General features: G+C 45.1%; 1 protein-coding gene across 3 annotated transcripts in view; it reads right to left on the bottom strand.

Annotated features, from left to right (window-relative positions):
- ALG9 (ALG9 alpha-1,2-mannosyltransferase) overlaps positions 1-16,337 on the bottom strand; it is a 221,752-nt gene that overhangs the window by 67,967 nt on the left and 137,448 nt on the right. For all 3 annotated transcript variants that reach the window (XM_089670179.1, XM_089670180.1, XM_089670178.1), the window contains exon 12: positions 2,239-2,386. In XM_089670179.1, coding sequence (XP_089526305.1) covers positions 2,239-2,386 — 148 coding nt within the window. The remainder of the gene's footprint in view (positions 1-2,238; positions 2,387-16,337) is intronic.

A 16,337-nucleotide genomic window follows, 5' to 3' on the forward strand; every position in this document is an offset into this window, starting at 1 on the left:
ATGCATGCAATATAAAACAGGAGAGAGATAAGGATTGAAGGTCTTGTGTAGTAATTTCAGACTAAGGCTGCAGTCATAGGGGCAATTATCCACACTGCGTATCCCTGCAGAAACATCTACTGGTTCCTGCAGGTGGGATTGACAGCTGTGTGTGGGAAGCCTGTGCATCGATAGGCTGTCAGTGGCCACAGCTATTTGTGACTGTTCAAACACCCAGTGATTACCTGTGGTGATTGTGGCTGGTCATATGCTTTGTGCAGGTAATCGCTGGTTGTGCGAACAATAACGAATAGCTGTGGCCAAAGACAGCTTGTCATTGCATTGTACAGACTCAGCGTCTATCCTCACACGGCTGTCAATCCCAGTGGTAGGAATAAGCAGATTTTCGCTGCTGGGACTGTCAGCATGGCTAAACACCAGTGAGAATGCAGCCTAAAGCTGGCCGTACATTAGCAGAATTCCTCATGTGTAAGTAAGGTGTACTTCATTGCTGTCAAAGCACAAAGCAAATGTTTGTAATATACTAAATATACTAGAAGTGGCATTATATAGGTAAAATTAAAGCAGAATGTGAAATTCATCAACAGCTAATTAAGCGCCAAATATGCATAAATCTGAATATATGGAAAAATTTTCAAATTAAAGCTACTTTTTTAGGTTTAAAAAATAACTAGTTTGTCAGTGCAGACGTCAAAGTTTTCTACTTGCAGTCAGAAATAGAAATGGGTTCTGACTCAGGTCTGCAAACAGACATGAAGAACGTTGGGTCTTATTCTGATTGAAAGATGATCAAGACATCATGGTCAGCTTGTGAACAATGCAGCAGCACTTAAAGATGAGTTCCAGGCTCCCAAAAAAAGTAAAATGTAGCAGCTGCAAAGAGTGTGGCTGCTGACTTTTAATATAAAAACATTTATCTCCCCCAAAAAGTGCCAAATGTGGCAGTGGAGGGGAGGAGGGTGAAAACAAGCAGAGCTTCTCCTTTTGGGTGGAGACCCGCTTTAAACTACAACATTTTTTTTATTAATGCTTAGAAAATCGATGTTTCAAAAAATTCAAATTTTAATACAAAATATTATTTCTGCATGGCCAGCTGACCGCGCTATAGCAAAAAGACGGTAACAGTGCGGTCGGCTAGTTCTGGGACGGCGTCCATGGACATTGTCCCAGAACAACAGCCCCCGCCCGCCCCCTCAGCTGATCCCATGTCCAAGTAAAGGGCCAATCAGAGTTGCCTTTTACCATGTGATCAGCTGTGTCCAATCACAGCTGATCACAAAGTAAATTGAAATGACAGTTATCGGCAGCCCTCTCCTGACAACGCGTGAGGAGAGTAGAGCTGGTAAGTGGCATTTCTCAGAGGGAATATCTACACTGATCATCAGGGGACTGATCAGTATATCCCCATCAGTGCAGCTAATAGTGCCCATCGGTGCTTTTTATCAGTGCCTCCTCAGTGCTGGCTGCCAACTCCTCCTCAGTGCTGGTTGCTAGCGCCCATCAGTGCAGCCTATCAGTGCCCAATTAGTGCAACCTCGTCAACACACATCAGTGGAGAAAAATAATTTACAAAACTTTAACAGAAACTAAGAAAAACTTTTTTTCAACATTTTTGGGTTTTTTTTGGTTTGTTTAGCAAAAAATAAAAACCTTAGTGGTGATTAAATACAACCAAAAGACAGCTTATTTGTCTAAAAAAAAAATGGTAAAAATTTAGTTTGGCCCAGTGTTGCATGACCGCACAATTGTCATTCAAAGTACAACAGCGCTGAAAGCTGAAAATTGGCCTGAGCAGGAAGGGGGTAAAAGTACCCAAGTAAGTGGTTAAAACTTCTCCATAGTGTAGTTTTTTTTACCTGCTAAGTGGATGTCACAGTCTGGTAATAAACATAATGAGTTCTAGCAACACAAGCAACATGTTTGGAGATATTTCCTTATAAACGTCCATGAACTAAAAAGAAAACTAGGATTACACTTCAACCAGTTATAGCAATGTGAGGGTGGTCAAAATGGGGGACAAGATTGTTAGGGCTTGCTCTGTGATAGGACACAGCCACTGGTGTTCAGTAAGAAGGTCGCAGTGCCGATGTGCTGGACAAACACATCACATGGCAAGCTTTGGTTTTTCAGAACTATAATGAAACACACACTTTGAGGGCTGACCTTATCTGCTAGTTCTATCATTAAGAAAAGATGATATGTTGCTAGTAGAATACCTGTTAATGCACTAACACATACTTATCTGGAAGAAGGAAGTTGCTGGGGAATCTGTACCATTCCTTTCCAACACACACATTCACACTTTTGCCCTCTGGAACAGTGTGGATAGTTGGGTCTTTGGCAATGCGATGGAACTCTGGGTACAAATCCAATGGGGCATGGTAACCTGAATATAAGTACAGACTGTAAGGACAAAACATTTGTATAAATCAACAAGTAGAAGTTACCCAGGTGGGATGGATCACAACTGGAGCCTGGATATTTTCCCTCTTTTTAATTCATGTCAAGCTCATCAGATTACCAGAGGCCCATTTATTTTCCTGATAGATTTATTTAAAGAGTAACTTTACTTTTGTTGAGACAAAAACATTCCCCTCTTGATGATCTATGTATATTGCAGAGATTTTAACAAGCTTTGTTGCAGATTCCTACCTTTTGTCATTCTGAAGAAGTAGATGTTTGTCTGTGTCCTGTGAATCTGTATGGGAGTGGTTTTATAATTAGCAATCAGCTGCTGCACCTGCAGGGCTCTAATGAGGAAAACCGCAGGGTCTGCATCCCCTTAGATGTGATTTCCTATAGGGAGAATCTCACCGAAAATGATCATTTTTTACGCAGGGGATGCCAAAAATCTGTCTTGCATCTTAGTGCAGGCTATAACTACATTCCCTTCGCACACATTGCTGGAAGTATGGCTCATCAAGAGAGGATGCTGTAGCGACTACCAGCTGGGACTGGAATCATCATAGGCAAACATACATATTTGTTAGCACACCACAGATCTCAATATAGTCCAAAAAGGTTTTTATTCTAAAGAGATCACATTACAAAGAAAAGTGCAACGTTTCGGAGCCGCACAGGACCCCTTTGTCAGGCATGTGACGAATCATATCGGGATCATGGTGTGCTGGTAAATATGTATGTTTGTATCTTAGTGCAGACTTCTGGGAAAATCAGTAAGCCAATCACACAAGCAGGAAATGAAACTTTAAGGGAGCGTTCTGTACACCATCTGTGTAAAGAACACCTCCAGGCAGCCATATTGCATTGCACTTTATAGAAAATGACAGCACTGCAAATTGATTTGGTGGAATAGTACACAGTGCAGCAGCAGGGAGTGTACCTCCATAATCTTTTAACTTAGTCACACTTCAAAGTGTCTGCTTTCTCAACTTGGGGACAACAGTGACCAGTACATAGGCCTTTACCAAAGCTGTAAATATCTAATTGAGGTTCTGGCAGGATATCTGTTAATTTCTGCTAACTACAAACATCTACAGATTTATCAGTTTCCCCTGACCCATCGTAAAACAGTCACAGAATTCTTCAGTTCTGTCACCCATGGTTTGTTGGGCAATAAAACCTATTAAGAATGGAACACACAACATGCAGTAAAATGTCTTAATCAGGGCTAATGGATATTGTAAAGCCAGTCAGGCTTGACGCGACCTTTCCAAGATCCCCTCCTAACTAACAATTTAAAAAAATGTACACACAATTTATAAAATCAGACAGGACCAAGACACATTAATGTTAAGTATATATTGGAATAGAGAAGATTATAGTGAACAAATAGAAATCATACATCAACATACAATCATACCAAGCTATAAGTATACAGAAGGTGAGATAGCCGTCTCCTATCTCCTAGGTAACAGGCCCATCCGAGAGACCCTGTGTTTGGTATCCCTGGACTCAAAATTAAAAGCAGAACAATAATCTACCAGTTTCCAGAATGCAACCTGCACATATTTGAAGATATTAATATCGGTATAGTGACATCCCGACAGGGGTATATTTACCACAAGGCAAACAAGGCATTTGCCTAGTTTGTTCCCAAGGATGTCTGAAGCTGTGAAGGCGAGTGTCTTCTCTCTCGCGGGGTGGGGGGGAGGTTGCCACTGTAAGGGGGGGTGGTAGTAGTGGAAGGCTCTTGCGGGTGTGGGGGGGTGTTGGTGTCAGGGTGTGTGTGTGGGGGGGGGGGTGCAATTTTTGTGTTGCTTAGGGCAGCACGAACTCTAAATACAGCACTGTATCCCGAGGCCACTCCTCAGACACTTAATTGGTCAAGACATTTCTGTCGACAACACCCTTACCAACAAGAAAAGGGGGCTGTCCTTGCAGTATTCAGCTGTCGTGTAACATCAAACCAAGGAACATCTGTCAATTTGTATGACAGCCAATGTACCATCTTGCTTAACTGATTGGACAGGACATTGTTAATTATTCTCACCCTCAATTCCTTTTTACACAAAGCCAGCTCCATGAAAACATGGTGTGGCCAGTTGGGTGTGGAGAAAACTCAAGTACCCTGCACAGAGCCCTATCCTCAACCCTATTAACCTTTATGATAAATTGGAATACGGACTGAGAGCCAGGTATTCTGCTCCATCTTTAGTATATTGCCTCACAGATGCTCAAATTCCCACAGGCATACTCAAAATCTTGCAAGAATCTATCTTGGAAGAGTGAAGACTTATGTTCTCAAAGGGAGGGGAGGAGGGCAACGCCTTATTAATGCCCATGCTTTTGCAAAAGGCTGTCCAATTAGCTTACATAAAGCCTCATTCACACTGGCAGTATTAAACCTGCATTTATATGCAATGGGCCATGCAGGCTTCACAACTGCAAATCACACAGGGGCAGGTCTGAGGAGCCTGTCCTTACATTGTGAAGATACAGAAAAGGAGAATGTGAACATCGATGACATCACTTGACTTAGTAAATTAGAAGATTCTTAGAGGAACATAAAGGATTTGGAAAGATTTAGTATGTCAATGTATTTATTATGCTACATGTATTGTACTGCATGCATTCCTATTTATATTTCATGTGCTGCAAGCAGTACGGTCTCTTTAAGAGATATCTTTTGTATCTTTAGCGTCTGTTGTAGCTTGAGTTTGCTTAATTATTTCACCAGAATATTGAATTGATCATGGTATTTACTTCATCAGATCTTTCCAACTCTATGACTAAGCCCATAACAGTTTAACATGTCAAATTGGGGTGGTCATTTTGCAGGCATGAACTATGTTGCTTTTATGGATGAATAAAAAAAATTACTGAGTTGAGATGTCATCGGCGTGCAATTTCTCCTTTATGAATCTGCAGTTAAAGGACATTTCTAAATACATACAAATGTGTTTTTATTGATGTAATTCACTCTGTAGTTTACCCGCGTTTAGGTGAGGTCAGTTTAGCTGATTTGGAGAAAATAGAGTACTCTGCATCCAGGATCTGATTAGACACTTTAAATGTGTGTAGACAAATGTAAATGTGACTAAACCTGCTTTAAAGCGGGAACATCTACATGCAAGTAAGAGTGATCTGGGGGGCATAAAACCGGTTTATACGGTGCATTCATAAAGTATTCAGACACTCTTCACTTTTTTCAATTTTGTTATGTTGCAGTCTGATACTACAGTTGTTTACACTCCTTTTTCTTTCGCATTAATTTACACTCAGTACCCCATTAAGACAAAGTGAATAGCACCAGTTACACTTACTGGTAACAGTGTTTCTGTGAAATCTTACAGGACGGTACACCTGAGTGATGACTAGCTTCACCTGACAAGAAATACAAATCAGCAATTGACAGAGTTTAAATTCCCCGCCCTTCCCTCCACAGGAGTGGAGGAGAGTTATATAAGCGTATCCCCGCACCCTGGTGCATGAAACGCAATCTGTCTTGAAATAACCAACACCAGGCACAGGTGGGAAGTAGGCCTGCCATCCTGGAAGATTTCCCAGAAACAACATTACTGGTAAGTGTAACTGGTACTTTTCTCTAGTCATCTTCCAGGACGGCACACCTGAGACGATAAGCAAGGAACTTAGGCCTACCTTAGGGCGGGACTACTGCCTGTAATACTTTAATGCCAAATGCCAGGTCCTGGGGGGAAAACTGTACCCGGTAGTGTCTCAATGTCCTGGCTTGACCATGTGGCTGCTCGGCAGATCTGTTCAATCGAGACTCTGGCCCTTTCCGCCCAAGAGGCCGCTAGCGCTCTAGTAGAATGAGCCTTCAGGTGAAAGGGTACTGAAACTGCTAATTGCTCATAAACTAAGGAGATGGCTTGTCTAATCCATCTAGCTATTGTTGGCTTAGATGTCTGCTGTCCCTTCCTTGGACCGCTAAACAAAATTAGAAGGTGACTTGACTTCCTGAAGTCACTTACTCTATTTAAATATGTCAGCAAACACCCTCTGACATCTAAAAAATGAACACGCTTTGCCCCTTCATTCCCAGGGTTTTGACAAAAGGATGGTAGGACAATCTCCCGTGAAATCTTGAGGCCACTTTGGCTAAATACAGAAGATCTTGTCTAAGCACAACACTGTCCTCTACCACCACCAGGAAGGGTTCCTTGATTGACCAGCTCTGAAGGTCGCCTACCCTTCTTGCCGTTGTGTTGGCTAACAGGAAGGCTAACTTTTAAGGTTTACTTTTTAACTGAAATCTGTGCCACTGGCTCAAATGGTGGCTTGTCAAAGCCTCTAATACTAAGGACAGATTCCAAGCTGGAAAATCATGTAACTTAACTGAGGTCACTCTCTCCCTGGCCACCAGAAATCTCTTAACCAGGGGCTTTGATGCAAGCCTTTGATCCAGAAAGACCGACAGGGCTGCCACCTGCACTTTTAGGGTACTTAGTGCTATACCTTTATCCACCCCTGCTTGGAGAAAATCCAGGATCACTGGGACCATGGGAAGGAAAACGTCTTGTGGAAAAAACCCTCCAAACCTTGACATATATTTTTCTGGTGACTTGGTGTCTACTGAGGAGGAGAGTGTCTATTACTCTCTCCAAACACCCCTTTATTTTAAGAATCTCCCTTTCAAGAGCCAAGCCGAAAAAACTCCAGATCAGTGTGTAGAGTTGGCCCCTGTAGGAGAAGAACACTCCTGACTGGGAGACGCTGCGGGGGAGCCACGGCCCACCTCTTCAAGGTGGCGAACTAAGCCCTTCTTGGCCACCATGGGGCCAGCAAGATCAGTCTGCAACCGGATCATGTGAGCTTCTGGAGTACCCGTGGGATCAGAAGCGGGGGGGGGGGGAGGCGAATGCCAGCTCGAAATCCCATACTAGTGCTAACGCGTCCAGGCTTTCGGATCCCTGTTCCCGCGCCAAAGGAGAAATACCATTTCACCTTCCTGTTTCTCCTGCAGGCAAAAAGGTCTATCTCCAGGCAACCAAAGACCTGACTTATCTGAAAAAAAGACCTCGGGATTGAGTTACCACTCTCCCTGGTGCACTGTCGGCTACGAAAGTCTACTTTCATATTGACCAACCCCTTTATGTGGACCGCTGAAACCAAAAGCACTCTGCTCTCCTCCCCACCTAGATGCACTAGGTTCAGGAGATTCCGGGATCTGATGCCACTGTGGACATATTGTCTGACAGAATTTGGACTTCTCCTTTGATCCTGGTTGCAAAGGCTTTCAAGGCCTGACCTACTGCCAACAGCTCTCTGCAGTTGGAGGAGGTCCCTTTTTGAAGTGAATCCCATGGGCCTTGGGCTTGTTGGTCCTCTAGATGAACCCCAGCCCCATTTCACTTGCGTCCGTGGTTACCCAAACTGGGTCCCACTGCGCCCACAGTCTCCCTGCCTCCAAATTCTGGGGCTTGAGCCACCATACCAAAGAGAACTTTACATTCTCTGGGAGGGAAACCCTCTTGTCCAGTGCCTCCTCTTTCCTGTTCCAGGAGGAAGAATTGCATCTCCCTGGATTGCAATTGTGCCCATCCACTGAGACCTAGAACTCTTGTGATGCGTCTGCAGGAGCAGTCTGAAACCGCTTATCAAGGCAGAAACTGCCTGCCTATCTTTTTGGTCTTTTCTTGCGGCAGAAATAGCTTTTGTACTCTGGAGTCCACGATGTACTCCTAGAACACCTTGGTTTAGGAGGGAGTCAATGAGGAATTCTCCAAATTTACAATCCACCCCAGGGATTCCAAGGTGAGGCACACCTTTTCCAGGTCTCTCAGGAATTGGTGTCGCGAGACTCCATAAATCATCAGATCATCTAGGTAGGAAATGAGGGAAATTCCCTGAATGTGTAAAAAGGCTACTACACCTCTGCCAAGACCTTGGTAAATACTCTTGGACTGGCCACCAATCCAAAAAGGAGAGCTCAGAACTGCCAGTGACCGATGCCCTGCTCCATGAAGATGGCAAAGCATAAGAAGGCTTGGTATTCTGGGGCAATGGGAACGTGGAAGTAGGCGTCCCTGAGACCCACAGTGGCCATGAAGACTTCTTTGAGCAGATGCTTCCGTACACTGTAAATACTTTCCATGCGGAATATCTTGTACCATAGGAAACCGTTCAACTTTCTCAGGTTTATGATGAGGCGGAAATTCCCTGAAGGCTTCAGGACCATGAACACGTAGGAATAAAACCCCTGGAACCTTTGGTCCACTGGCACAGGGATGATTTTCCCCTGCTCTGCTAGATATTTGAACCCTCCCAAGAGACGCTCTCTGCCCTTGTCCTGTCCCTAGGGGGATAAATCAGCACAAAGGTATGAGGGGGGAGACAGCAGAACTCCAACTGGTACCCCTCTCTCTTATCAGCTGCAGGATGTACGGGCTGCTCGTAGTCTTCCCCCACTGCTGAAGGAATCTGGACAGCCCTCTGCCCATCCTGAAGTCTATGTCATTTGGGGTCCTTGCTGGTGGGTTTGGAGTCAGAAAAATTGAAACTTCCCTTTTGTCTTACTTTGCTGGCCCATTTTTTAGGGGAATCCTTCCTGAACATTTGTTGGCACTGATTAAGGGGGGCACAAAAAAAAATCTTACCCTTATCCTTTTTAGCTTTGATAGGGAACTTTTTCCCCTTTTCGGCACTTCTATTTGCATGTTGGAGTTTTGGTACGTGGGTGCACTAGGACCCTGGTTGCCATTGTGCTACATGCTGGGGTGCAGTGCACTCCTTTGCCTTTAAAAGGGGTGGCTCCCTCAGGTTCACCTGTCCTTGATCTATCCATTAAATGCATGTGCCTCTATTATGGGGAGTCTCAAATTGTAGAGTTAGGACCACAGATTATCAGGGTGCCGTGACGTGGCTCTGTGGCTTACGTATGTATTTGCAAATGTGTGCTAACTAAACCCCTGTTATAAACGCATACTGTTAGGTTAATTCGGTTGTTAGCAAGCTGGCTGGCAAGTTGTCAAAGAACATTGTTCTCTCCCCTTTACTCACTTGCCCGTAGTCTTCCCCCACTGCTGAAGGAATCTGGACAGCCCTCTGCCCATCCTGAAGTCTATGTCATCTGGGGTCCTTGCTGGTGGGTTTGGAGCCAGAAAAATTGAAACTTCCCTTTTGTCTTACTTTGCTGGCCCATTTTTTAGGGGAATCCTTCCTGAACCTTTGTTGGCACTGATTAAGGGGGGCACAAAAAAAACATCTTACCCTTATCCTTTTTAGCTTTGATAGGGAACTTTTTCCCCTTTTCGGCACACCTAGATAGCACCTGGTCTAACCCTGGGCTGAGCAACAAGAAATCTTCAAAGAGTAAACCGCAGAGATGGGCTCTTGACGTTTGATTGCCCTCCCAGGTTTTAACCCATAATGATTTGGGCTGCGTTAAGGAGGGCAGAGGTCTTAATCGATGTCCTGACCATCTGCACCACAGCGTCTGCCAGGTAAGCCACTGCCTTACCATCCACCTCCAGGGAATCCAAGACTTCTTCTGACTGGGTTTCCCATTTTTTCTTCATACCCTGTGCGACGTGGTCAATCAGTTTGAGCATCCAAGCATCAGTGTTTCTCACAATGCAAGGCTGGGGCCATAGTAGAGGCGTTGGCATCCCAGGCCCTATGCAGCAGTGTCTCCAACCTACAGTCCATCTGGTCTTTGATACGTGAAAGGAGCAAAGTACAGAGCTATCCTTAATGAAAACCTGTTCCACAGTGCTCAGGACCCCAGACTGGGCCAAAACTACACCTTCCAACATGATGATTCTAAGCACACAGCCAAGAAAACACAGGAGGGGCTTAGGAACAACTCTGTGAATGTCCTAGAGTGGCCCAGCTAGAGCTGACTTGAACCTATAAAACATCTCTGGAGAGACCTGAAAATGGCTGTTCACAGACAGTCCCCATCCAACCTGACTGAACTTGAGAGAATTTGCAAAGAAGAATGGCAGAAAATCCCCCAATCCATGTGTGCAAAGCTTGTAACATTATACCCAAAAAGACTCAAGGCTGTAATTGCTGCCAAATGTGCTTCAAAAAAGGACTGGGTAAAGGGTCTGAATACTTAAGTGTATTTGATAACTGGATTTTTTTCTACATACTTACCTGTAAAATCCATTGCTTGGAGTACATCACAGGACACAAAGCAGGCTATTCGTGACTATGTGGGTTATAGGCCACCTATAGGTGGACACTGGCCGACCAGAGGATGTCCTCCCGATATAACCCCTCCTACACAGGAAGTACTTTTTTAGCAAGCAATGAAATTCCAGAAAGAGAGGCTGGACCTCTGTATCCCCTGATTTACTCCAAGAAATGGATTTTACAGGTAAGTACTGTATGTATAAAAATTCCAGTTTTCTTTATCATACATCACGGGATACAGAGCAGGCTATTCATGACTATGTGGGATGTCCCAAAGCAATGAACAAATTTGAGGGGAGGGTGATACCATGATAGCCACCATCAATAATCCCTCAGAACCTACTCAGCTGTCTGTAAGACACTGAGGCCAAAGACAGAATTCTCTGCAGCTCTGACATCCACCTGGTAGAACCTTGTGAATGTGTGAACCGAAGACCATGTAGCGGCTTTGCAAACCTGAGCCACTGACACCTGATGGTGGATTGTCCAAGATGCCTCCACACTCCTGGTAGAGTGTGCCTTTACCCAAAAGGGTGGGACCTTACCTTTCAAACCACTGGCTTGAATGATCAATTGGTGGATCCAATGGGAAATAGTCACCTTGGATGCCACCTGCCCTTTCCTAGGCCCCAATGGCAGCACGAACACAGCATCTGACCTCCTGACCTGTGCTGTCACCTTCAAGAAGACCCCATACATTGCGTAACAAATCCAAGGTATACAGAGATCTTTCTCCTGCTGACTGAGGCCTAGGAAAGAATGAAGGCAGAATGATGTCCTGATTGAGATGAAAACTAGAAACCACCATTGGTAAAAAAAACAAAACAAAAAAAAAGTCAGTTGAGGCCGCAACACCACCTTATGATGCAAAACCAGACATGGTTCTCTGCAAGAAAGAGCTGCCAGCTCCGACACCCTTCTTGCAGAAGTTATTGCAACTATAAAAAAACCTTATGAGTCAACAGGACCAGTGGTATCTCTCTAGTATCTCAAATGGTGGTTTGTGCAAAACCTCTAAAACCAAGTTCAGGCCCCAAGGACACAAAGGCAACCTGATATAATACGCATTACTCCCTGTAAAAAACTGCAACCAAAGAGTGAGACGCAAAGGGCCTCTGGAAAAAAAACAGCTAATGCTGAAGCCTGGCCCTTAATGGTACCAACAGCCAATGTCTTCTCCAACCCTGTTTGAAACAATTAGGGAATCCTACCAATCACATACTTTCATGGATGCCATCTCTGGACCTCACACCAGGAAATGTAAGCCTTCGAAGTTCTGTAATAAATGTTCCTCGAGACTACCTTTCTAGCACCCAACATGATGGGGATGACAGAATCCGATAGTCCCCTATCCTTTAGGATCTGGGTTTCAATAGTCATGCAGTCAAATTTAGTGACCGTAAAGCTGGGTGCAATATAGGACCTTGAGACAGCAAGTCCAGCTGACACGGCAGGGACTACGGCCCGTCTTCTGCCATCTTCAATATGTCCACGTACCAGGCCCTCCTGGGCCAAGCCAGAGCATTCAGTATCACCGGAATAGACTCTTCCCAAATCCTGCGTAAGAGATATGGCAGCAGCTGAACCAGAGGAAAACCATAAATCAGTGAAAACAGGTTCCAAGGAAGCACTAAGGCATCTACCGACACACGAGGGTCCCTTACACTTGACACAAAAAGACTGACCTTGTTGTTCAAGCTGGATGCCAATAGATCTACATCCAGGCAACCCCATCGCTGGCAGATTCTCTTGCAAACCTTGGGATGCAAAGCTCATTCGTTCCCCTGGAATCAACTGCCACCGACTGAGATAATCCGCCTACCAATTTTCCACCCCGAATGAACACTGCTGAAAAACTTGGAACATGTCTCTCTGCCCGGGTCAGATTGTAATTCACCTCCTCCTGAACCCCTCAACTCCTGGTACCACCCTGGTGGTTGATGTATGCCAATGCTGTGGCATTATTGGCCTGAATCCTTACAGGCCAGCCCTGAAGCCTGAATTGTCCAATACCTCAGAGCCAGCCTCACTGCCTGAAATTCCAGGACATGGATGAGGAGAACCCTTCCCATGGAAGCCACGTTCCCTGAACTGTGGCCTCCTCCAGGACAGTGCCCCAACCTGAGAGGCTGGCTTTGGTGGTTACCAATTTCCACACCACTGGCTGAAAGGATCTCCCTCTCTCCAAATTGTGAGTCATCAACCACAAATTCAGGCTTCACAGTACGTGTGGAGACAGAGACATACAGTATTCCAGGGCAGGAACCTTCTTGTTGCAAACAGTCAGAATGCTCCTTTGCAGCAGTCTGGGAGTGGAATTGGGCATAGGGAATAGCCTTGAACGAGGACACCATCTTCCCCAGCAACCTCAGAGGCGAATTGAAGGATACCTCTTGCCTTTTAAACTGCAAACCTCATTCCTCAGGGCGCAATGTTTTTCTGGCAGCACAAATACCTTTGCCAGAACTGTGTCTAGGACCATCCCCAAATACTCCAGGCTCTGTATTCGTTCCAGGATTGACTTCTTGAAGTTGAGCACACAGCCCAGCTGTTCCAGGATCTACATCATAAGCACCACATCCTGCTTCAGACCTGACACTGACTGACCTCTGAGCAACAGATCATCTAGATAACCTATGACCGATGTAAATTATAACAAGACAACCCTCTTCCCAAAAAATATCTTTTAAGGTGCAAAAATGCTGAAAAACAAATATAAAAAACTTATAATAAAAAGATGTGAGAAAGTCATTATAAGTTTTTTATATTTGATTTTCAGCACTTTTGCACCTTAAGAGATATTTTTTGGGAAGAGCGCTGTCTTGTTATAATGTACTTTTGTTGTTTGCCTTTTATTGGGTTTGATAGCGGCTCTCCCTGAATATATTCCTTATTTATACAATTTTTTCAAGTTCCAGAGGTGCTGTTCTTATTTGTTATTTAACCTATGACCGATACCCTCCGAGTTCTGAGCAGCCCCCCCACCGGAGCAAGAATTTTTGTGAAAACTCTGGGAGCCGTGACCAGCCCAAATGGTAGTATGAACTGGAAATGCTGAGCTCCTACTGCAAACTGCAAAAATCTTTGGTGAGGAATGAATATCAGCACATGTAGGTATAGGTCCTTGATGTCTATGGATGCTAAAAAAAATCTCCTTCTTGTAAAGAGGCCACTACTGACCGAACTGATTCCATACGAAAAGACCGGACATTTAGAAACTTGAGGTCCAAAATGGGCCTTACATCCCAATTTGGCTATGGGACTATGCACAGATTTTAATAAAACCCCTGAAACCTTTCTTCTACTGGAACCTCCGTGATCACCCCGAGGCAATAGGCAATCGAGTGCGTGTGACAAAGCTCTTCTCTTCTCTGAATTCATTGGTACATTTCATTTTAGAAACTGAGGAGGGGGGAGACCTGAAATTCTAGTCTGTACCCCAGAGAAATCGTAGAAATGACCACCTTGTCTTGGATTAGAGCCCTCTAGGCAGCAATAAAATTCAAAAGCCTTCCCCCTCCTGAATGAGTGGAGGTGCCCCTTCATAAGGAGGCGGACTTTGGATCTGCCTTGGATGACTTTTGTATCCAGGGCCTCCTCGGGTTTTGATTCGGAGTTCTACCTCTGGAGGCTGGGACCTGTGTGCAGCGCAACAACTGCCTTGTAGATGAGGGGCCAGCAATCAAAGCCCCTGACACCTTAAGAGAAGGGCGCTTGGATCTCCTTTTAAAGAGTAGAAGAGAACTCTTTCCCAATTAACTCTTTTGGATATATTTGTCTAAATCTTCCCAAAACAGCCATCCTCCATGAAAGGGAAAACCTGCCAATAGGTTTTTGCATGGCAGTTCATGGCAGAGAGCCAAGTGAGAAATTTGCTGAATTGAGTCCTTAACAGCATCAACTGCAAAACATAAAGCATGTGGAACATCCTCCAAATCCTCGGCCAAGCATTCCCCCTGCACCGATGATCTTCCAAGCAGTTGTTTGACACAGACAGAAAGACTCTGGAAAATGCCAATAGCTGCCACTGCTGGCTGTGCAACAGAACCTGCCAGGGAGAAGGAGGCCTTAAGGAGAGACTCCAGTTTCCTACCTGCTGGATCCTTGAAAGACCTGGACATTATCCACAGGACATGTTAAAGACTAGTTTACAGATGAAACAGCTGCATCCACTACAGGTATACCCCATTTCTTAATAAACTTCTCTTCCTTGGAGTGTAAAAAAAGAAAACCTCTTTCATGGAACAAAAACCCTGCCTGGGTGGTCCCAGTAAGCATACATAATTTGCTATAGAAGAGGATGCACTGGAAAGGCCAGGGTACTCTGTGGAGGTTTCAAAGAGCCCAGAAAAGAATAAGTAATCTCAGAGGTTTCTATCAGAGGTAGCCTGAATCCAGATTGTACCATATCACTGAGGTCCTGGATTTATAACCTCTGAGACTGGGAGGCAGAGACCGCCTTCTCCTCCTCAGGCTGTGACCCCCCAGACAGAGACTTTACTGCCTGACCTTTCTCCAGTTTTTCCTCATCCTCAGGTTCCACCCATTCCTGCTCCAGGATTGGTGATTCTAGTGACAGGGATGTCTTCTGATTCTTAGTCCCCTCAGAAACCGACGCAATCATCCCTGTGATCTTATCCTCTAAAGCTGAAGCAAGATTATACTTGGTTACATATGCCGAGTTAGATGACCCAGTATTCGCCACAATGCCACATAAACGCAGTGGCTCAGACTGCCCAGTTGCTTCTGGCCTCTCAGGAGAGGATACTACAGCAGGACCTGGTGACAGCACATAAGTACCCTTTCCTACTGTGCCTCCCCCACTCCGCTCTCTGGAAGACATTACTTCAGATAGTGTAAAAGCCTGTGCACCTCCAATAGTACCAACAGACCACAAGATACAGCTATGCAAGTAGTGTGCTGAAGAAAACACTCAATGTAAATTGCTGACCTTATGGGCCACTAAAGGCGGCTCCTGACTGCCTGGTCAACACTCCTTTCCCCTCAAGGGAGTACTCACATGCACCCCTGAATAACCTGATCTCTGTCCCAGCCACAGGAACTAATCAGCGGCAGCAGCAGCAGCCCACGTGTGCCCAGGCCTCCTGATGAATAAATATGGCCGACTTCCTTTTCTGTCCTCTAATGCACGTGTTTACGATCCTCATGCACGTCCACGCCTGCTGAATGCACGTGAACAGCGCCATACCCACGATTGCCGGCAGCACTCTTAGGGACCAGAATGCTCCCTCTAGTGACCAAAAACAGGCAAGCATGTCCCGGGCTAAAATGTTGTGAGCACTCCCCCTGGTGGAAACTTTAGCCAAACAAACAAAACCTCTCCTTTTCCCTCAAAATTAGTTTTTCTTCTTTACAGAGAGAGGAAAAAAAAAAGAGAGATAGCATACCAGTCTCTCTGCAGGCTCCCGACTTCCGCCAGGCACCAACCTTCACCCATCACGGTGGGCATTATCATACAGAACTTCAAGGACCCGGTATCCATAATGTGGGCCACTGCTTTGGATCCATATAGCACCCCGCTGGAAAGCGCCTTGGTCAGATTTAAAACTGCATAGGGTTCCATCTACGTGGGGTCCAGCGCCGAATAAAGTCAATGATTCGCGAAGGACCTTATATATGCTCCAGGAGCACAAGAAATACTTTCAGTGACCATCCACCTTACAGACACTGTCGAAAAAACTGAAGTACTTCCTGTGTAGAGGGGGTTATATAGGGGAAAACCTCCTTTCTGATTGGTCGGCCAGTGTCCA

The sequence above is a fragment of the Staurois parvus genome, unplaced genomic scaffold, assembly GCF_062004578.1.
Source record: "Staurois parvus isolate SC_StPar_1 unplaced genomic scaffold, SC_StPar_1.0 ptg000087l, whole genome shotgun sequence".
NCBI classification, from domain to species: Eukaryota; Metazoa; Chordata; class Amphibia; order Anura; family Ranidae; genus Staurois; species Staurois parvus.